This window comes from Perca flavescens, chromosome 16, assembly GCF_004354835.1.
Source record: "Perca flavescens isolate YP-PL-M2 chromosome 16, PFLA_1.0, whole genome shotgun sequence".
In the NCBI taxonomy this organism is placed as follows: domain Eukaryota; kingdom Metazoa; phylum Chordata; class Actinopteri; order Perciformes; family Percidae; genus Perca; species Perca flavescens.
The window spans coordinates 21,679,572-21,703,585 of NC_041346.1; the positions used below are offsets into that span (position 1 = coordinate 21,679,572).

The following is a 24,014-nucleotide window of genomic DNA, read 5'->3' on the forward strand; positions in this document are numbered from 1 at the left end:
ATAGTTCACATAGAGCAGATTTCAAAGAAAAAGGTGTGGCAGTACAATGTACAAGATACGCATCAAGTGTCAAAGGGAAAAGAAAGATGATAAAAGTAAGAATCTGCAAAGAAAAAACAAAGAGAAAAACATATAAAAATGATCATAATTTTAATAAAATACACTATTTTACAACAGGGTTAGTCATCAAACTCCAAGGATCACAGGGAGAAAACCCTTCCCAGCTATATTAAATGAAAAAGTTCCAGGAAATATAATTACTTCTCCACCTCTTACACCCACTTCACTGCATAGCTAGAATATATATTAATCCATACACAAGTTTGATCAAATTAATCTGACACACAGGATATAAACAAGAAGCAGCTTTCTGTTTCAGAGGTTTTGATATATTGATTTAATTAGCAGTTGGATGTATAGTGCCCACACAGCTTCTAATGCATCATAAATCCAAGAGGAATAAAGCATTGTCAAGGCATGCATTAAGACGGTAAGCAGTGAAATGTATGGATATTGTGTTAAAAATGAAGAAGCCCGTAAAAGCATGAGTGACAAGATTGTGTTTTGCACATAATAGCGTTGACTATCTTAAATTGTACGCCCCACACACACACACGCGCGCTCTGTTCAGAGCGCGCGTGTGTGTCCTTTCTCTCACAAGAATTTGCTTTGTGATATGACATTTTCAAAAAGGTCAGAAACTGAACTTCTCTTTTCTCTCTCTCATCTCAGTGTATGTTTGTGTGTATATGTGTGTGTGTGTGTGTGTGTGTGTGTGTGTGTGTGTGTGTGTGTGTGTGTGTGTGTGTAGACATGTTTATGCACATCACATGTTTTTCTAGCGTGCTGTCTGTGGCCCAGCGGCATATGGCCTCCTGGAGGAGTTGTGGCCTGGCAATCTGCTGCTGTTGACATTTCTGCTATGGGGCCTCTGAGACTCACATCCCTTGTTGTTCTCTTGATAGCTGAATTTATGATCCCAAGCAGACCAGCGTTTACAAAGAGGCAGAGGACCATCAGACAGACTCGTATGGCTGCTATCAACGTCCTGGCAGCATAAAATGAGAAAATAGTCAAAAAAAGACGTTTTTCATATTGAATTAGGTCATGATGTCAGACAGTTTTACGTTCCTTAATATTTTAAACCCACAAGTTTTCTTCCTCTGATGCAACATTCAGCGTAGAAAACAGTGAGCCACCGACTGGCTTCATTAACCTTTTTTCCAGGGCAGGGCGGATCTCAGGGGAAGATGTTTGTGATTGAGATTGTGACAGTTCAGTGTGCATTGTGTTGACATTATTACATTGTTTTTTTTAGCCATGTTATTGGTATGGCTCTATGAACAGCTATGTCATTCTGTTGGTTAGTCCACCACTTTGATGGTCCCCAGATGATGAATCATACTGATTGGGTGATTTTTTTTTAAAACATTAATTTAGGGAAATATCATACCAACTATTGGATGGATTTCATGAAATTTATTAGCCATACTCATAGCCCCCGGAAAATGAATTCTGATGACTATGCTGATTTTTACATAAAGCACCACAAGCAGTTCAAATGTTTCTGTTATCCAGTGAAATATCTCTATAGCTATAACATGGATTGGCACAACATTTTGTATACACATTTATGGTCTCTAGACAATACATTTCAATGACTTTGGAGATGACCTGGATTTTCCTCTAGCTCAACCATAAGGTTGCCATTTATGGTTTTGAGTGAAATATCTCAACAATTATGGACTGCAATGGAATTTGGTACGTACTTCTCAAGATAATTTGTGTTAACTTTTCATCTATCACCACATCAGGTCAAAATCTAAAATGAGTCCAGTTCTTTGGTTTATGACTAAATATCTGCAAAACTTAAACAAGGCTATCAAGAGAAACGGAAAGAGAGAGAGAGAGAACAAAATACTGTGTGTGTGTGTGTGTGTGTGTGTGTGTGTGTGTGTGTGTGTGTGTGTGTGTGTGTGTGTGTGTGTGTGTCATACTGAACTCTGCAGCCAAACGTCTTGTGTTTATTAGAGCATGCTAACACGCTAAACTATGATGGGAAACAGCTTGTAAACTAATCAACACTTCACCTGTATCATTGAAACTAAATTATTTAATTTGAAAACAAAGACAAAGACAGGGCTGGATGCCAACTAAAATGTCTCTCACCATCCTTCCTGTCCAAATACCTCTGCTGCCATGGAAGCGGCTAATTGGAGTTAGCTATTTGGAAGTGGAAGCTAAAAGTGCTGCTGGTTGATGCCAGTGAAGACCAGTGTGTTTGTTCAGTCTAAAATAGGACCTCTGAACCCAGTTGGTACTCCTTCCTCTGAAAGTTATTTGTAGGCTGGTAAGCTGCTGCCTAGCTGCTAAAGCAGAAGCTTGGGAGGAGCAGATAATGGGGGCAAAATTGGATGATTTTTACACTTCTTACGAGTTCTGGATTCACCATTTGGTGTCCCAGAAGGCAAAGGCCGGACATTGCTCAGTGTGTCTTTGTAGAGGAAGGGAAATGCTGGAAATCAACTGGGGAAATAGTTTGAAGATGTAAAAAGTAGTTTGGGAAATAAAAAGGTAGAAAAAGGAGAACCATATTGGAGTCTGAGAACATTTCCTTGGCAGAGGTTGCTGAGATAGTTAGAAAACACATTGATGTCAAGGCCGTGGGCATGGATGAATTCTATCTGGATAACGTAGGAGTGCTGTGATTGAAAAGACTCTTCAGTGTCACATAGAATTTCGGAGCAGCTCCATTGTACTGGCAGAAGCTGGAAGCAGAACATTTTGGGGATTGTGTCCTCAAACACAGACAACTCAAACTCCTTTCCGCTGAAAGCTTGTGACAAGGTGCTGGAAAGGAAAGTCTGTCTGACTGTCAAATGGATTTAAAAGTAAAAATGCACACTACTTTTTCAAAGCAGAGGAATCATCGTTTTACCCTCTCACAGAATGTTGAAAGGTTTGGAGTTTGCTTTGTGGATTAGGAAAAGGTCACTGACCAGGTTTTCCAAGGTAACATTAGAGGAGGTGCTGTCGGAGTTTGGGCTGCCAGAGCTGCAGCAGCAAGCTACTCAGTCATTGTAGACTCAGAGTGGAGATCTTTATAATGATCAGGTTTGTTAAAGGGGGCATTGGACTCTCTGACAAGGATTTCTCCCTTCTTTGTGGGATTTTTACAGACTGCTCATTACGAAAGACGGTCTGGAGAGTGTTTAGTTCAGTGAAAGCTGAAGTTTGTAGAAAATGTTGTCCTTTTATGGTTGTCAAATGCTGAGTGTGATGGCTAACATCTCTAAGTTTGACGCAATAGTTGTTAAGAAAAGAGATGGACTGTTACATCCAGCTGTTGGAAGACAAACTGCCCCCAAAGAAAGCAGTTTTTTAGGGTTATGCTAAGGAGTGAGGCTAAAATCAAGAGATTAACTTTCTGTGTCTTTATGCTAAGCTAAGGTAACCAGCTCCTGGCTGTAGATTCATATTTAATAGAAAAATATGACAGTAGTATCAACCTTCTCATCTCTTAGCAAGAAAGCAAATAATTTCCCAAAATGTCGAAATATTGCTTTAAGGAAAGATGCACCATATATGTTTTCCCTCGTGTCTGCACATGCACATATGTGCACATAAAACACTTTCTTTTGTAAGTGGGAGGATACAACTTTCTAACAGCACATGAATATGAGTGATGGTTTTATATGTTGTCAGTATTTTCAACAGCAGTCTGATCAGCGTTTACAGTCCTCTAATGTGTCTCAGTAACAACACAATGTGCAGTTTATGTATTTTAGTGATGGGACCAAAGCTCGTGGGTGCTCACATAATGGCTCAAACTGCACAGTGAAGGATGAAGCCCATTTTTCATAAAGCCATGATTGAACAACCACTAAATGGGAAAAGGCAGCTGCAGTAACAACACAAGAGGACAACGTGTAGGATGAGTGGACATCCCAAAGTCGCTTGCGACACTTTGTATATTGTGTATCAGGCTACAAAGTATTCACAAAGCTGTCAGATAATGAAAAGATGATAAACGAGCAGCTTGTGGTGGTAAATGGCTTTGTATCAGAGCTGTGAAGGACAACAAATAAGATATTGAGAATGTAACGCAGCTGAACAAAAGACACATTTTACACACATTTATTTGACCCATGCATACATTCTTCGCATGTCAACCAGACCCAGACTCTCGTGTGATGAGCTGAACTGCTGCTTCAATACGTGACAAAAAGCAGGAGACCGGGGAATTGAGCATGTCCAAACAATAAGCTGCATACCTTTTGTATGTGGTGGATGTTGTTTGAAACATCCGCCTCATTCTCATCTATGCTCCTGTAAGAGAATCGCAGGCCTTCTTCCTTTCTTTCTTGTGCGTTATTATTCCTGTGTGTGAGAGTGTGCATGAGTGAGATCCTCTGCAGGAAATGCACTGAGGCCTGCAAACAGGCCACGTCTCTGGCCAAAGAGAGGGACAGGACAGGAAGCCCAGATGCTTACATAACAGCCTTATTGAGGGGATCGGTATTTGACATGTCACATAGCAATGTCCTCCATTAGCCTCCCACTCTAACTCCTGCTCCCACATGTACAGTATCAGGTTGGCCAGGTTTCACCGAGGGCACTTTTTGGCCTCCTGTGAAGTTTCTGCTGGGTTACTACAGTATGTTTGTCTGCTGGGGACACTTGACTTGAATGTTCAGACCAATGGTATGTAAACTGATTTCTGTCTGGATAAATATTTAGATGTCTGCCCACTTCTCATTTTTCCCCCCTCTGAGTTCAATCCAACAGGTAGTGTTGTTCTTCAATCTTATCCTCCTCCAAGCTCAGATTGAAAACGGTGCCCTCTGCCATTTGATGGAAGCCAACGATGCGGGGTTCGCCTTTATGTCTGGATTGATAAATGATAAGGAGGCTATTAAAGACTCTCCTCCAAGAGGGAGAAACCCCAGTGTCTCGGTGCTTCTTGGCCACCAGTAGCAGCAGCCTCGTCGACCCTGCGCGGCAGTATTTATAGAGCACTGCGGATGACTCATTTGGCCGAGTGCCCACTCTTCATTCACCAGATTTACAGGTCCCCACTTTGGGGAGGGCTGCTTGATTTACAACGCACCCCTCCCCCTCCACCACCACCAGCTCCCACCCCACCCCACCCCTCTCACTTCCTTCAGAGACCATCTTGCCTTCGGCTCGCTGTCTCACTCGGTTTCACTCGGCCGCTCTCTCCTACACTTCTTTCGTGTGTGACTTCGAAATATGCTTCCTCTGCTCTTTCAGCTCCTTTGACAGAAGTATATGCAGAGGAAAGGCTTCCGAGAGGCAGACAGACTAGCCTTAGCCTGACCCTTGCCTAAGTGCTGCTGATTGGTGTGTCACATTGACCTGCCTTTGACTTAATAAAATGAAGTTTTAGGCTTAAGAATTATATGAGGTGGAGGGAAGCGAGAGGCAAAGGAAGGTGGAGGGGGAGAGTGGGAAGGATAGTGAGTGTAGTGGAGTTTGTTTTAGCAGAAACAGAAGTAGATAAATCTATCTGTGGCACCGAACAAGAGCAGATGAAGAGGTGGCACCAGGTGGCCGGCAGTCAGCAGCGACAGCGTGGCTTTTGCTCCCTCAAGCTCCAGCTGAGAAGGGGGCCCGTCTTCCTCTGCGCCCCATGGATCTTAACTCCAACCCAGGTCTGTCTCTATACATTACTGTAATGAATACTAACATGTTTGTGTCTGGTTTGGAGCGTGTCATTACGATGGCAGTGATATTATTAGACTGGGTACTGTTTAAAGTTACGACTGAAGGAAGGGGTTGAAGGATTTCTCAGGTAGCTTTACTTGTCTCAAACTTACTCTTACTTACTCTCTGTTCTCACTGAGGAAGTGTGTTTTCCATGTGCTGTCTGTTCATCATGTCAGCAGATGGGTATTTTACAAGATAGAATTCATAGCTTATGTTTATTGCAGCTGTGATTTCAGATGAGCAGTTTATGATGCATGCATTCCTAATTTCCCTGCCATTGTGGTGACATTGCTGCAGGTTCCTTTTTATTTGTCCACCATATAAACATCGGCGAACTTGCTCTGTGAATAATTGAGTTATTATTACTCGCACAATGCTTAATTTTATATGCAGTAAAAATCTTTTTATAGAGGGGCTTTGCTCTGTGGCACTGTAATAACAGGATGGGAATGACCATCAAACTCCTTCATGCTGAACATGTCATTCATTTATATTTTCAATACATTACACTTTCTACACACTGCAGTTTCATTTTCTTTTCATAAAGGAGATATATTTTTATATAACAATAACACTGTCCAACGCACAATGGATAGTTTTAGTTTTTTTAAGTATCAAAATTGATGCAGCAGAACCAGAGATATTGTACCTTATTTATTCCACACATTTATATTCCTTGTCAAAACTTAGTGCCTACATTACCCACAATGCAACTCTTGCAACAATTCAGTCAGAACTCGTGTGTGTTGTGCTAACAGCAGCTAATGTTGCTTCAAGTGGTTAGCCACGAGCTAAGATAAGGAGCGGGCTACAGAAGTCTGGTGAGCTCACTTCTTTCTAACCCCACACCCCCCAGATTTCTTTCATTTTGAAACTTGTAGCCTTCAATCCCAACTGATTCTGACTGAAATGGCATTCCGCTAGAGCCACAAAAGGCTATATACAACTTTTCACTTTTTTCTTTTCATATACAGTAGTACTCCCCAAGACCTATACACAGACTGTGATGTGTAACATCTGCAGTTTCCCTTTCCACTATATTAATATTAATATAATAAATACTAAAGCATCTGTATCTTACTACCAAGGTATAAAGTAGCAAAGATGATCAAGCATATTATGTTGCACTTGTAAAATTATTTCACCTCATTGTTGGTTTGTGTTGAAAATGTAATTAACCAATTGGATGTTATTGCAAACTATTTGCTTAAATGAAAGATGCCAACAAACCACATGTTTTACTGCCCTGCACCCTACTGATCATGACATATTTCAACTTTAACTAAAGGAAGGCTATACTATTCTAACAACACTGAAATGATGTGTATAGGATTTAACCATGTGAGCCCTTGGAATAACTTGTATATTAACATAAGCTTTTAAACCATATATTGTATGTTGTTTAAATGCCACCCAGGTGTGGCTGTACTAGATATGTAGCTTTAAAAAAATCTTGCCAGAGGGAAGAAAATCATGCTAAGCAAAAAAAGCATTCTCATAGCTGGGTCACATTTCACTTTGCTTGGCTGCTTGAGGCAGATAACAGAACAGACTTGTGAAATCATGGCTCCCAGCCTGCCTGTAAATCCATCCCGGTATAGACGTTCTCAAGCAAAAATGTGTAGCAACAGATGGGAGAAAGAAGAAATACTCTATATGTAAAATATTGGAGCAGAAGTTTTCAAGAATTGTTGATGGAAGTGAGGAGGAAAGCGAAGAGAGGTGTTTATGTTTGAGATGTTGAACTCAAAAAACTAAATGTATAAAATACTTGGTTGGTTGAATTCAACACATCTCTCTCTTTAGCAAATAATAAGTGACTAGACAATACAACTAAATGATTGGGCATAACAATATTGAATGTCAAACTCGGTTTGACATTCAGTGACACTCAGTTTAAGATTTTTGACTGCAATAGCACAGGTCTGAATCGAGAGACTTGACCGAACAACATTAACAACAGTTCAGCAACGCACACTCAAACACACAAAGAGCCAATCTCGTCGTCAGCATTTCTCTGTCTCTCCACTTAGATCACCACCAATTTTTTTCTTTGACCCAGCTTGCCTGCACTCCCCCACTGCACTGCAGCCCTCTCAGGCCAGCAGTGCTTTGGCCAGCTTTGTCAGAGAAAACAACGAGGATGTGGAGCGGCAACGCAGACAGGACTGCTGCGATGGTCAAAACAAAAACATGCTTATCTTTGCCAAAGCTGATGGATGCTGTCCGTTGGCTGTCGAGATAAATGGGCGGCGAGTCAACGTGAGGTTTTGTGGTGCATATGTCACACAGATATGTGTTAAAAGTATGTGGCACTGGCACAGACAGACTCAAGGTAGAGTTTATTACACAGTGACACATATTGCTTCTGCACTGGGAACACATTTGTGATATCTACACTATCATATCGTGTCACTCATATTCCATCTCATCAGTCACTAAGTAGAAATATGAAGTGGTGGGAAAGGCTCTTTCAGTGTGATGATTGATGAATGTCTGCTATCTCTGCTTTCTATCAAAAATAATGTTCAACTCTGACAGGCCCTTCAATCTCCAAAAGCAATCAAGCAAATGAAAATGTTGATTCAATGCCTCTATGACACATAACCATAGTGAGTTCATTTTTGAAATTACTTCAGGTGAATGAAAATCAGGAGGAGGCTTTTTCTTCAGGATTTTTTCTTCTTCACATTTTTGTTGCATCTCTCTGGTCTGGTCAAACGTCTTCAGCAACAGCACATCCAGCAAGACTCAAGCTTTTTTTGTTTCCTTCATGATCCTCTTTTGTTGCTACTTCTCTTTGGATTTCATGGGGAAAGAATAAGAATAAATAGAATAAGTCACACAATAAACCAGAAGTCAGGTTTCTATACCCCTGTCTGAAAAGTTCAAAGGGCTTTCCCAAAGGCCAGCCTGACTCAGCCTACCAATTTTGGCTGTGGGGGAGTGCAGGTGTGCATCTGCCCTGAAGCCCTCATCAGCGCTGAAAGGTGATATTAGAAGGTATTAGTGAGCGGAGCAACAGGTACTTTGTCAAGTCCACTCCTTGTTTCATTCTCTGGCCTGGATAAAGGGAGGTTCAGTCCATTCGCAGAGTGCCAGGATGTTTGTCTACGTCTATTCCTTCCATTCTTTATCTTAGTAATTAAGATGAAAGCTGCAATATCTGAAACATAAACAAAAACAAAGCAGCAGACTGAAGTGAATGATGTGATGTTATGCTGCAGACAAAAATAACAATTTACTTATTATATCTCCACTTTTCACAGTAAAACATCCTGCAGAAAATAATTTGTAGCTGCAGCATCCTTATCTACATTTGTGTGTTTGTGTGTGTGTGTGTGTGTGTGTGTGTGTGTGTGTGTGTGTGTGTGTGTGTGTGTGTGTGTGTGTGTGTGTGTGTGTGTGTTCGTACACTGACAACATCCTGTATCTAAATCTAAACTAATTTGGAAATTGGACAAACATCATGGGAGATCATTAGTTTTGGGTTGCAGAGTGCACACCAAGTATGATTTCCTGGCATGCAAGCCACACAGATTTATAGTCTCACGGCCATGAGTGCATGATATATACACTTGGTCCAATTGGTGATCTGTCATAGTGAAATATGTTTACAGAACCGTAAGGATGACTAAATGTTTCACACAGACACACAGCATCATATGCATGTTACAGAGAATATATCTGTTTGAAGTGCATATGGCTTTACATGAAACATGATATGGTGATTATACCATGCTGCAAACTAGTGTCAGGTTGATTTTAGAGAGCTGTCATGCAGAGCCACTCACGGTTTTTCCTCTTGGATATGTACTGTATGTACTGCACCTTTCCAGAAGCTCCCTCTGAAGTATCAGTCTGCTTGTATCACTGATGTAAGGTTTCAGCCACCCAGCATTGCGTGCACGTGTTCAAGTGACAACAGCTGCCAGCCCTCAACAAACCTCAACACTCCAAACATTTTAATGGGATATTAATCCCCCAGTCAGTAGTCACCAAAGCTGTCAGTGGTTTTAATGGTTCACTCGTAAAGATTTTAGTATTTTAACAAACCTCAAAGTCTTGTCATGTGTGGTTAATTTCACGTTATACTGCAAGTCACCACAGAAATGAATATGGGTTAAACAGAATGTGGTCAATGGCTAAGAGCTTTTATAAATGTCATTTGTGATTTATATTTACAATTTTCAGTTTAGGCTGTTGACACTTCAAGCTAAGTTAAATATTAAAGGATCATTCCAGGACTTCTTTTTTTGTTATTATTATTCTTTACATTTACTATAAATCATACATACTTTATAGTCCTACCATTTTCCAAAGTAAAATATAGTTTATTTTACTTAGTTTTAGGAAACTCTAACTTAATTTAAGATACCGCATATAATCCATCATCGTAAACATACTGTATTCTTTTCCGTTACACTGGAAAATTAAGATAGCATTGTTGGAAAATGCTGTTTAAATGTAGTGGAACATACAAAAAGGCACGTACGATTGATTCCAAATGCACCAGGGGACTCTGTACAACTCACATTTCCATCTGTATTAGTCTCTAGTCTTCATAATTATCATGCCGACGTTATCATTATGTTTCAACACAAGCTTTGGACTTTAGGTCAAGTCTGAGCCCTGTTTCCTTTTCCTAAAGTTGAAATTGATTCCCCTTTACATAATGCTATATTTACAGCAGCCTTGGCAGGACACACAGACACAGCTCTTTATTTAGTTGGCATGAAATCAGAACGGAGACACTTGGCTTTCTGACATGCCTGTGACCTGCCTGAGCGGACTGACCCACTGCTTCCCCCGACTGTCTTCATGACAACTCATTAAAACTCTGTTCACTTAAACTACTCAACAGCAAGGTATCATGTTTGCCTTTCACCACCAAAGAATACAGAGAATTTAGAGTTGACGTGGCCATTATTCTCCATTTTGTTGGTGCCATGATTACCTTCTTCCCTATGGGCGCCTGTTAGAGGGACAGTAGAGCCAAACAACCCTTGTCCCCTTTGACCTCTATCACTGCTATTCACTTTGTTACTCATTCGGCATCAGATGGTAATGGATAGCCAAAGTAGCTCTATGGAGTCTGTGTTCTCCACCACACAATGTCTTTGGGGAGGCTAATGTTGTGGTGTCTGCCTTCAGATTATGTCGATTGACAGGCAAGGACCACCATGACACCAGGAAGAGAATTAGCCATTGATACCTCACAGGGGGTCAGGTGGAACAGGACACCCATTATAGATACATGGGACGATATAGCTGCAGCGAGAGATGATTTACACGCCATGCTATCAGCATGACAAATGTATAGGTTGTAATGAGAGTTTAAGATATTTGGATATGAAAGAGTAAGATGTAGTATCATTTTGACTTTTTTTTTCATAATTATCAACCATCATGATATGAAGATGCTAGGTGTACATTGTAATCTAGGGATGGACAAAAACAATTGTTTGCATTATCAATAAATCGGTCAAAACCCAAAGAAAGTAATTTTCCAATAAACTAAAACATAGAAAGTATTTTAGTTATTTTTTAATGAAATGATTATTTGATTCATATAGTTGCCTAAACCAATCTTCGATCAACCGCTGAATTAATCAACTAATCATTGCATCTCCCGTTTTCATATCATTGTCAACCATCAGGTGATTGGACTTTATTGTCATGTAGAGCTGCAAGTAACAATTATTATTCCTTATTGATTAAGCTGTTGTTATTATTAAATTATTTTTTCAACTAATCAACTAACCATTTAGTCCATTAAATGTCAGTAATATTTTTGTTAAAAACCTAGCCCAATTTCCTGAATCCCAATGTCCTGTCTTCAAATTGTTTAATTTGTTTGACCAACAGTCATTACTCTAACTTTGTCTACATTCATTTTACTTACTTATTCAAGCCTGCATAGTTAGTTACATTTGTTAAATATTACAATACAATGCCAGAAATAAATATAATATATATGCTCTTACTCCCACATGCAAAAAGTCAATTTTATGACATTATTCTGCTCTAAACAGTTGCTAACAAAGCATTGCAGTGTGAATGGGACATCCCATGTTTGCTTATGGGGTCATGCCCTGAGTCAAACCCGTGGCCTTTTTAAACCCAAGCCTTCAAAGATCTGCCTATTGTTCCCACAGTGCTTAAGAGAAGTATGCATGTGAATGTGTGTGAGTGTGTGTGTGTGTGTGTGTGTGTGTGTGTGTGTGTGTGTGGTGCTCCCCAACCCCCTCTTCAAACCTCACCTCCCTCCCCTCCATCCCTTTTCTCTTTCACACCCTCTCAGCTGTGCTCACTCATTCTGAGCCAGGCCAAAAAGCTGACAGAGCAGCTCCTCCGTCAGGAACTCCCGTCCTCAAGTTAACCCAGGTGGCCAGGACTTTGCAGCCCACTCAGGGAGCTTCATTTCTGGATTGCCAGAGATAGGAGTGTGGAGGAGACATGGACATGGTTCATCAGGCGATTCATAGTTTACCACAATACGGAATATGTGATTTACTATCCTCACATCAAGGTAACAACACTAAGTGTGTTATTTGGCTGTTTTAGGCCTGTTTATAGCTTTCTATCTCTCCACTGCAATACAATGAATGCATTTTTCTAAACACACAGACGTCTTTATGACAGACTTCCTTGTTGCAACAGCTGCACTTTGTTGAGGGATTATATCATCTGGAGGTGATATCACTCATGAATGAAGCAGACTGTATATAAGGGGCGCCATCACTTGTAAACGGTAGTTTTTATTTCCACTTTTAATCCTTGTCACCATTGTCACTCGGTGAGTGACTCCCTGTTCGGTTGAAGGTATTTATGATGTGTGGACTTTGGAGAACACTATCATTAGACACAATATTGAATCTCAACTTGCCCCTGCTTGCAAAGCAAACAAGAGAGCTCTTGCAGACGAGAGAGAACAGACATTGATGAAGTCATTTAATCTCCGTATGTACACACACACACACACACACACACACACACACACAAACACACACACACACACACACACAGGCACGCACACACACACACACACACACACACACACACACACACACGCACATGCACATGCACATGCACATGCACATGCACATGCACACACTGGGTGAAATATGACAAATTTTTTTGTCATTTAAAATTAAACAATGTAGTTACAGTGTCTGCATTGTTTTCTGGGCCAGCAGCAGCTGCTTCCTCCACTTGGCAAGCAGCACAATCAAAGTCTGGAAGAACTTTCACAACAAGTCTCCCACAAAATGTATTCCACCTTTGAGGATACTGAATATTTTTTAACCCTTTAACACCCACTCTCTTTTGGGCAGTGTCTGCCAATACGACAAACTGACCATTTTTTATTGTTAGACCCTTGCAATGAGTTACATAAGGTGTATCACATTGTTGGGCTGCTTTGAAGGTGGGGAGATTTTTAAGGTTTCAGTTGTATACTCTGCCCTGTAATCACCACATGAAAGGAATAGTTTTGCAGTTTGGATACGCTTATCGACTTTCTGGCTGAAAGTTGAGAAGATTGATACAATTTTCAATCAGAGAGTGGTATCAATCTTCTCGTCTAACTCACGAGTAGAAAGACAATAATTGTATTTCCCTATTCCTTTCAACAAAAAGACACGTCTTAGCAATACATACAGTTTGCAATGTTTGCATACATTTTATAGTACTACTGTAGCCGTCTGTGAAAGTTACTTAGTGCTGTGGCAATGACAGTGGATAGTAAAAGATATAATACTGTTATTTGCACAAAATTAAACCTTTTATTCTGTGATTCCAGCCACCCAATGCAGCACTCTACATTCTGTAGAATGGATGCACTGCGTGTTGTTTTACAGGACATACTTACAGAGCTACAGGTCAGAGTGACGTGTATCGGGGCGCCAGGTATTTGTGAGCAATTGCAGCACAGTGGGATCCTTTGTTGTCTCACACCTGTTTTTGAGCCATTAGTTAAAGACTAGACTGCAGCTGGGCTCGGCCACTTATTAACGCCGTTGGACAAAACTGAAATGAACAGTTGTTGGCGCTTTGAACCCAACTCAGATAGTAATTATAACACACACAGTGCGCAGCAAGATCATTTAATATGATTCAAGGTTGTCAGTGATATGTTACAGTTTTGTTTGAGTATATGCAATTTCTCATAGGTGTGTTATTAATATGCTTGATTATTAGGACGCATGTGTTTCATTTTAGCAATGTCTTTCCTTGGTTAATGCTGTACACAGTTTTGAGCTTGATTTTATTAACCATCTGTCTGTGGTTATGCTGTAGCATGATGCAGTTGGAGTGTTTCCTGAATGTAAATAGCAGAAGTTGAAATGTGACAGGGTGTGGCATTTTTCTCTTTTCCTGAACCTTTTTCATGAGGTGTGAGTCTCAAGGTGAATAAGAAATCCTCCTTTAAAACAAGCTGTATTCTGAAGTGTACCAGTTTGCTCTGTGCGCCTCTGTGAAGCTGACAATTGTTCACTACTGAGTTTATAAAAGTTTTGGAGCAGTGTGCCGAAGCGGGGTGAATCAGGGGAATTGTGACAGCTGTCACGGTTGTCTCTTCAGGTACAGTCGTGCTATAAGTCGACTGTCTCTGGCAGGGAAATTCAGCTGGGATTGGACTCATTTAAGAAGCAATGAGGGTTTTTTGAGACAGTGCCAGTCACAGAAAATTGTCTGATGGAGAATAATACCTGCAGGCATCTTCACCACACCGGTAAAGAATCTGCCAAAGGGGAGCCTCCAGTTGTTTTAGTTAGTGGACAGATATGGAGAATTTACCTAACACTATTACATTAATCCCTGTAGCAGTTTATAGCACCTATGTCATTCACAAACTGATGACTTAATCTTTACAGCTGCCAGATTTAAGTCAGTTTTTCCTATAAACCCCTTTGTATGATAAATTAAGCTCTTGAGCACAAATGTGCTAAAAATTAATCAGATTAACATTTATACTAATACTTGTAATACAGGTTACAGTGTTACGGGTATAGGTGGTAAATATTTCCCTTAATCATAAATAGATCTCAGGAACAGCTCTCTCACAGGTTTTGTCCAAGAAGTTGTCCATGTGCTAAGTAAGTTTGACACATCTCCCATCTTTATAAACAATGTGGCCAATCCAGCCACTGTGAAGGAAAGTTAAGCATCAACAGGAAATGGCAGGGGGAAGAAAAGTGTGTTGTAATAGCCATGGTATGCTGTATAATCCTGTTGCACGCTTGTTTAACAGCTTTACAACTGTTGTTTCCAAAAAAGAAATACTGTCTTGCCATGCAAGTAATGGAAACAGAAAGAACTGATTGATTTTAAACGTGGACAAAAGCACTCACAGAAGGCCCAGGGAATCACAATTACAGTACTTTGCATGACAATCAATGCAAATGTGACTGAGAAACCTTTGTGTGCCAAATTGGATAATGTGAGTAAAAGTGTTGTCAATATGGAACCCATGTGACAGATTCACTTCACCGGTCAGCACATTATCATCCGACTGAGGGGGCAGAGGAATGTGACATTTTGACCAGGAGTGTACATAAACACATGGTTGGGCAGCTCAAAGAAAGCAGGACAAGCATTTCAAGAATTTTCCAGAAATATACTATAGTGCATGAAAATGCTCCTTCTGTCATGTTACAAGATAGGAATTTTTTCTTATACTTTATAATGAAATAAAGGTTTATTGTATTACAATATTTTTTGAACAGGTTTTGACCAACACTTACTTATTTTTTAAAGCTTAGGCTACGTTTTACAACAAAGTGTATTTTCCAATTCACAGCCTAATAAATGGCTGCAAACAAAGCCTGCACTACTGTTACATGGTAACCAGAGATGTCAGTTGTAGTTAAATAGACAGAAGCCTTCCTTAATTGATATGAACCTACATCTCTTTCTCTCAAGGACCAAACAATGCAAGCAATATTCCATGTTGTCGTAAAGGTCTTTTCTTTACGGTGCTGTATTAACCACTGTATTACTGAGTTACCGTTACGGGGAGGTCATACAGTTGCGATGAATGTTTTGCTCAGATGGAAAATCATTCATTACAATAAAAGAATACGTTCCAGCATGCATCATTGCATTTCAAGTGTTGCATACGATAACTTTGTCTACTTTGGATGTCTCATGAGCTAACCCGGGTGACGTTATCACTGTCACTGTCACATAAACATGTGACAAATAGACATATTACATACCTGAGGGCCAATTCAGGGACGTTTTTGAAACATAAGATAAAATAGACTTTATTAATCCCACACTGGGGAAATTAGCCTGATTGAGTGTGACTCACGTTATCGCCATTTTCTTTCACTTTCACTTTTCCTTTCCCTTTTAGCTTTTATCAGCCATAACTACAGCAGATAACTTGTAAAATAACATTAAAGTACAATTAGGCATATAAAGAAATCTCCTCCTTCCTTTTACCTGGCTCAAAAGGCTGGATATGCTAACACAGGCATTCTGGTGTTACAAAGAAATCTGTGACCAGATCAGAAGGTGTTACTGTCGCGGCGGCTACCTGCCGCAAATCATTCTGTGACTGCGAGGGAAAAATCGAACCTGGGCAGAAGCCTTACTTAAAACTATATAAAAATGGTGTCCTTTTTGGGCCCCTGGTTAGCTCACCTGGTAGAGCAGGTGCCCATTTATAGAGGTTAACTCCTCGAATCAGCGGCCACAGGGTCGACTCCAACCTGTGGCCCTTTGCTGCAGGTCATTCCCCTTCTCGCTCCCCTTTCAAGTCTAAGCTGTCCTATCCAAATAAAGGCCAAAAAATGCCATAAAAAAAAACAAAAAATTGTGTTCTTTTCACTGTTCTCATCTCATTTGCTGTTACAGGTCATTTAAGATAATTGTATGAAAAATGACAGAGCTTCAGAAAAAAATAATTACATATAGTCACTTTAAGCTATCCTTTAGCTATTCAAGTTCCCTATGTTCTCTATTATTCTTCAACAAATTCCAAAAGACCAAAACTATTAACAAGTATTCCATGTTTGACCAAAGCCTGATAAAATGTATTCCTCTGTGTCATAGAGCTCCACAAAACCTAATAAAAAACACTTCAACCAACCACACTGTTGCACTGTGTGACATGTGACATTAAGCAGCCTAGTATATGTTTACTTCCCACATATACTATCCATAAATCTCACTGGAGCATCAAATGTGTATTAATCCATGGTTTATCCATTCAATCCAATGTATTACTGTTTATGTAATGTTTACTAAAAACGCCTTAAAAAAAACAAAAAAAAGGTTTTACATATTTGTGAGACATTCTTAAAGACTTGCATTTCCAATGGAAACATTGAACTGGGGCTGCATGATTTGCTTCGGACCCTTAAAAAGCGTAGCACGGCCCTGGTAGTCTTACACAGTGGACACACCGACGCATCGATATTCTCTTCCTCTCGCAATCTCTGAATTAAATCCATTATTTATCAGCCGGTGTGAGGACCTCGCTGACACAGCGCTGTCGAGATAGGTGGCGGTGCAAGACTAATCTAAACGAGAAGCGCTGTCTGAAGTATTTTGGAGCGACGGAGCTTTCCCACCGGTTGAAGAATCGCTCACATGTATGAATGTATGAAGTGAGCTGCACAGTTATCGGCGGATTGTGCATCGTCTCGCTTCGTTGGAAATCTGTTGCACGTCGCAGGTTGAGGAAGCGAAAGATGAAATAACATCGTGGATGTGATTCCTGCGCTTAAGAGGTGAGCTGAAGCTGCCTCTTTGTTTATGTTTTAGTCATGAATGGATATGTAGCAAATGTTCAAATAGCTTCAACGCAAAAAAAAACCTATATGTTGCTTTTCAAGTCTAAATATGGAGGTGTGATTAATCGTCTCTACTTAATCGTGTAATTAATGGGAGCTCTGAGGCTGAAGCCAACACCGGGTACTGACTAATCACATTATGCCCACTTGTATTTTAGTTTCTTTCTATTTTAATTGGAGTATGCAGTGGAGAGTGCCCAGATTAAGATTATTTTTTTGCATCTCTCACATCTTTTATTGAGTATGTGTATATTAATCTGTAGTATTTGTATAGGCTATGTGTAAATCAATACACTATTAAACTATTAAAAGGAAGAACTTGTTTCCTGGACACAGATCACATTATGGGTCAAAACTGAAATGTCTTTAAAGTGAGAGTTGGTCTGTGCAAGCTTTAATTAGGCATAAACAACATGCAGAATGCCACACAGGGCAAACACTGGCATCTGCTGCCAGCTAATGAGATCTCATTGAGACTGACAGAGTGCATCAATATCACTGTCAAAGTTTGGCTCCAAATACAGCTGTCCAGTTATTTGGATTAAATTGTTGACAGTTTGATCAGTCAAGGATTTATTTATTCTTCGAAGCTGGTTTACATCTGGAACTGCTGTCAGAGCAACAAGTCCTTAAGCCCAGACGTTTTTGTTGTTAATTCATGATAGTGACATTGATAATAATGACCTTACATTTTAATGATCCGTCAGCAGGTTGGACATTGTTGACTATGTTTTGTTGTTGTTTTTAATCCCATTTTGATGATTTGAATTTTAAAACGTCCATGGATTTAATATATGATGTGTATTTTTTTTTTTATAAATCTTATGTTTTTTTAAAATATATTTTATGTTTTTATGTTATACTATGTGCTGTTATGTATGTATCTATGCTCTTTAAGAAAAGCAAATTTCCCTGAGGGCAATCAGAAAACAGTTTAAGTATCATTTTTTGCTTCATTTCAAGTCATTAGGACTTCATATTGGTAACCTGCCATGTTATGTTGTAGCAGTCTATAAATATTTTTTATATGCAAGACACAGATCTCATCCTGGGATACAATCAATGGAGCAGGATCCCTGGTGGTCACAGTCATGAATAATTCAACGGTTGTGTGACACGTCCATTTGTCTCTTAATAGCTCATCTCTTCCTATAATAGAGCAGGTGCATCTCTGTGAAATGCCATGCATTGTTTGTTTGTTTGTTTGTTTCATCTCAATAAAGCTGAAGCAGAGCGGTACAAATGGTTCTGTTGTCATAGTAATCGCTGCAACCAGATTGGTTATGTGAAACAGGTCCAGACCCTCCACTGCACTCTGACTGATATCCCATGACAGTAGAGTGCTCATGGCTATTATCCACAAGTCGAATCAGGATAGCTGAGCCTGCCTCTAATGGAACACTACTACCCAGAGATATAAACATTTCTCTTGATTTATTACTGCGTTAGAGTTAAAAGTGCAGTGTGTGCATGTCCAAAATTGCCTTATTTTTTTAGAGACACCTACTGTATAGGTTCAAGTAGAGTATCGTGTCATCTAAGGACATTTAAAGTCAGTGCTGTGTTGGGTTACTAGGAGGTCAGAATCCGCATGGAGCTTCACCTTAGAGTCATCTTCCATTCAAAAATGCATTGTGCTTATTGTTTCCTTTGTTTGGATGTTTGAGCTTCACTGTGCAGAATATTGTAAGTTCAGAGAGAACTTGGATAGATAAAGAGATCAGATTAGCAGAAATGCTGATGACAGTTTGATTTTCAATGAGAGACTTTGGCTACTATCTACAGTATGTTGTAATCATCTATGTTTCTGTCTCTTTTGTTTGAACAGGGGGAGACAGAGAGCGGATGACAGCCAACCATGAGACCTACCTTCTTATGGCCAGCACCCAGAATGACATGGAGGATTGGGTGAAGACGATCCGCAGAGTCATCTGGGCTCCTTTTGGTGGAGGTCAGTCTACACCCAACCATTGTTCTTATTAGCTGAATAACTTGTTGATGTTAATGCGATTTCTACAGGCAGTCTGTTGTTTATTTAAATGGCTTTTAAAGTTTCCAGTAGCTGTGCCACGGGATGGATAAGTGTGTATATTCAATCTGTGAGCAATGCCATCAAACTGCTGACTGTGTGGTCTGATCCCACTGACAAAATGCATCCTTTATATTGCAGATACTGTGTTTGGCTAAGGACTGAAAGTACAAACTTTAGTAGCTTTGTGCACAGTGATAATAGTGTAACCTAAATCCATTTTTGGGTGCATGACAGAGACAGGACTTAGCAGTAATTTTCAGGTACAATACCACATTTATGTTCACAATGCCAACTAGATGTGATTACATATTACAGGTTTTGCTTTTTTAAATAGAGGACTGTAAGGAAACAGATGACTGCATTTTTCCCACAATATCTTTACCCTGACTCTTATAGTACTGTATTTTCAAAGTTGTATCTAAAACAGGCATGTTTCCAGAGTGTTTGGCAGGTAAAGCGACAGGTTGCCTCCTCTTTTCCTCCATGTTTCACTCCATATGGTGGGTGTCCTGCCACATGTTGGCTGCATCACTACAATACTTGACCTCACCATGATATGATGTATGAACAGCTTTAGTCCGAGGATTATTTGCAGCACTAGATTTATGCTGCTTAAATCTCTACTCTCATCCTGCATGTTTGTTTTCTCTTCCAGCCTGTTCATGCTAATAAACAGAGGAAATTAATGTGTTAAAAACAATTATAATGTGTCAAATAAACCAACAAACAGTGGCGATGTAGTAATCATCAAGTACGCTGTGATTTATAGCTGAAGTGCATGATGTTGTAATTGTTCTCATGGAGTTGTTTCTGAGATCAGTGTGATGATTACCGGGTGTCCTGCTGCGCCGCTACAGCTTGTTATTGACTTTACTGGCAGACATCGGCCTACATTGTGCATGAGCATAGGGCACAAGTGCAGCGTTTGAGACCGGACAGGCAGTTTGGGCAGCTCTCTGTAACACAGTGAATGGATGAGGCTGAGCTGGCCCCTCTGTTTTCAGTGCAGGGAGTTTGATGTATATTGCAGTTGACTGCTTTTCAAAAGGACGAGCCACTTGTCAAAGATGCCACAAGAAGTTGGAGCGGAGCCAGGCTAACACACACACACACACACACACACACACACACACACACACACACACACACACACACACACACACACACACACACACACAGAGCACAAACACACATATTCCAGGCTTTCACATTTTGCAGTAGCAGCAGAGACTAACTGAGCCCTAGCCCTGATTGGCTGGTGAAGTGTGATTAAAAATGTGTTCAGAGAGCAACAGGCAGGGAGGGGAGCTCCCAAAACGAAGCCTGCGTTTGACCCACAGAAAAGCTCATAGCCCCTGAAGGTTTGCTGTCATGTTGTGCTGAACACTTGCTGTGATGCTGAATTAATTACTGGCCAGCTTGAACAAACAGTTGGACAAGAGAGAGTTTAAAGTCATGTGCAGCTGTGGCCTCTCCATCTGGATCTTTGGAGATTTATTTCATGGTAATTACCAATTGTTTATTTGTAAAGAGATAGCCTTTTAATTGAAACTGTTGTTGCTGTTAGATAAATGCTATGTAGAAAATAAAAACTTATTAAATGTTCTTCATGCTAAAACATATACTGTACGACATTTCTCATGTGTCGTGTCTGTTTCACATTTAACATATAGCGTTATCACAGTTAATATTTTGTTTAGTGTGATACCACAGTTAAACGTTCTCTCCAGAGTAAAATGTGATGTGTACCTGCCTTCTGGTTGTGTATCAGAGTTGTCATGCAATATATGACTCACTCAGATTTGTTTGGGGTTACTGTATAATCTGTACACGGTTGAGGCGTGAGGTTTTGTTTCACTGTGCATCTCCATGAATATGTAACATTTGGTAAAGTAAAGAAAGCGTTAATATCACAATGATGTCACATATTTGAGGGATATTTTTCCACCACACCGCAGAAGAAGAATCACAGAAAAGGAAAATGAGATAGGAAGCCACGGAAAGGGAAAAATCAGAAAGTGTTGTGTCTGGACCTCTCTCCGCATGTGTGTGTGCGTGCAGCAGTCGGCCTGTGTAGCTGACCGAGCCTGACAGTGTTGAAGGGACCTGCTGAGGGTTGGCAGAGTGGAGGTGTCACTCTAATTTGCCAAAGTCTTCGTGGTTGTGGTACGAACCAGCAAACATACATATAAACGCTCTTCATAAGCTGGTACACACACAAACACATACACACACACACACACGGTTACATGTGACCCAGGGAAAACATTCCTAGACTCATAACCAGAATGTCTGGTGGGATGACCTTATTTTCATCCAGTCACTTTTTCTCACATTGGTTCTCTGATGTTCTTTTAGGTGAGGGCATTCATCATTATTTACTCTGGTAGAGCTTGACTTCTCTATATTTCACTCTGATTCGTCTAAGATTTTGGAAATGGATACACAGCTTTAAATATGGGAATTTGTGACCGTTTACTTGTTTTGTCTTATTTGAGTGTCAAGCGGAAAAGTCTCTGAAGCGAGTGAAACCACACTCCGCTGTTATCTTCTGAGCAGCTCCTTTTTTATAAGAAAAGATGCTTCAAAAATTTTTTTTCGAGAAATGAAAATGAAGACAGTTTGACTGACCTGCTATCAAACTGAGGCGTTCTTGGTTTTGCTTTCTGTCATAACTGTAAAAACTGGGGCTGTTTTTTGGAAAATGCTAGAATGCTAAGTTTGGCACTTTTGGTGTTTTGTCTTATCACAAATTTATTAAAAGGCATTTCTTCTGGGAGCTTACAAGTTGTATCAGTTTCAAGAGGAGGGTAGTATGACATCATACGATTATATTTTTAATGAAAAGCAACTTGCGTCTAATGAAAAATGTATTGAGGCATTTGCATCAGCATACTAAAAAAGGTACATTCTGAATTAGTGTGGTGCACCAATACATACACCTGTACATTTCACATTAACCCCAGTTGGTTTAAAACTATTTCTTGCTGTGTCAAATGCTGTCAAAATCACGGGGATCCTGGTAAGCTCGGTTTAATTCAGTCACCGTACGGTACCTTGTCGTACCACGTGTATGCATGTGTGTGAGTAGCCTCTGTCTGTCTCTGGAGACCGGAAAAGTATGCAGATCCAAATCTCTCAGGAAGGCTGCCTTAATCCCCTCTTGTGTTGCATCCACATGAGACGGCTGCAAATGCAAATCAGTCTTTTTTCTTTCTTTTTTTATGCCGACTGCCTCAGACAAAAGGCAAGAGGTGCACAGCAGGAAGTTTGAGATTTGATCATCAGACTAAGGCTTTGTGGGTGTACATATTTTTTGCTTGGACTGCCTAACCGGCCTTATCAGAATTTTTTTTCTCTCAATCGATTTAGCTGCTCTCTTTGATGTGTCTTAAGCTGCGGATGCTAGTCTAATGTTTTTTTTTCTAATTCTCTGAAAAATGCTCCTTTCACTTTGGTAGAGAATGTTAAATAGTGCAGCATATTAAACAGTATTAATATTTCAAAGGATAAAATATAATTCTCATTTTGGAATCATGCAATTAATAACTTGGCTGTAAAGAGAGAAACAGATTGTATACGTCTGTGTTAGAAACATAATTAAACCCTGGAAACAATGCCCTCAGCTTCTTTAATATGTTGAATTCACATAACAGTTTAATATCCTACTATAAATAAAATAAAAATAAAAGCTTGGTCATTGAATGAATAAATATAAATGTTCAAGTGTAAGGTAAAACAGGTCTCCCAATACTAATCTCTTGAAGCATTGCCATTTATCAATATTGTACCATTATTAAACATTTTGTCTTGTGTTTCAGGGATCTTCGGTCAGAAGTTGGAGGAAACTGTGCGGTATGAGCGCCGGTTTGGGAACAAGTTGGCCCCTATGTTGGTAGAGCAGTGTGTGGATTTCATCCGGCAGTGGGGCCTTCGGGAGGAGGGCCTTTTCAGACTCCCAGGACAGGCCAACCTGGTCAAAGAGCTGCAGGATGCCTTCGACTGTGGAGAAAAACCCTCTTTTGATTGGTAAGGAAACCGTAAGCATACTGGCTGCTTGGCCAGTACAAAGTCCACAATCTTAAAAATCAGCTTGCAACTAAATTGGGGTTACAATCTGGTATGTAGGTGGCTGTACTGAGACATGGTTTCTTAAATGTGACAACCTTAATCCATAACTCAGGATGACAGATAAATACATGTTACATGCCAGCTCTACATCTCTTCTTCTTCTCTGGTCTTTCTCCCTCTTTCACTTCCACTCCATAAATAAAACCTGGACAGGACTGTCAGGATCCAGGTCGTACATCAACATCTCACCACTTCCTAGAAACACAGACTACAAAATCACACCATCATGTTAGCTGCACAATGACACATCTCTGCCCTCCTACCTCCGCTTTAACACAACTCATGGCATGCCGTGGCAACAACTCCACCCTCTT

General features: G+C 40.1%; 1 protein-coding gene across 4 annotated transcripts in view; it reads left to right on the forward strand.

The window, feature by feature from the left end:
- Nucleotides 1–24,014, forward strand: part of arhgap24 (Rho GTPase activating protein 24) — a 73,102-nt gene that overhangs the window by 43,083 nt on the left and 6,005 nt on the right. Inside the window, exons 1-4 of one of the 4 annotated variants that reach the window (XM_028601572.1) lie at nt 5,187–5,675; nt 12,035–12,262; nt 19,366–19,488; nt 23,391–23,598. In XM_028601572.1, coding sequence (XP_028457373.1) covers nt 12,190–12,262; nt 19,366–19,488; nt 23,391–23,598 — 404 coding nt within the window. In that variant the 5' untranslated portion in view covers nt 5,187–5,675; nt 12,035–12,189. Of the gene's footprint in view, nt 1–5,186; nt 5,676–12,034; nt 12,263–17,118; nt 17,475–19,365; nt 19,489–23,390; nt 23,599–24,014 lie in introns of those variants that run through there. The other 3 variants (XM_028601573.1, XM_028601574.1, XM_028601571.1) reach the window with 3 other exon arrangements.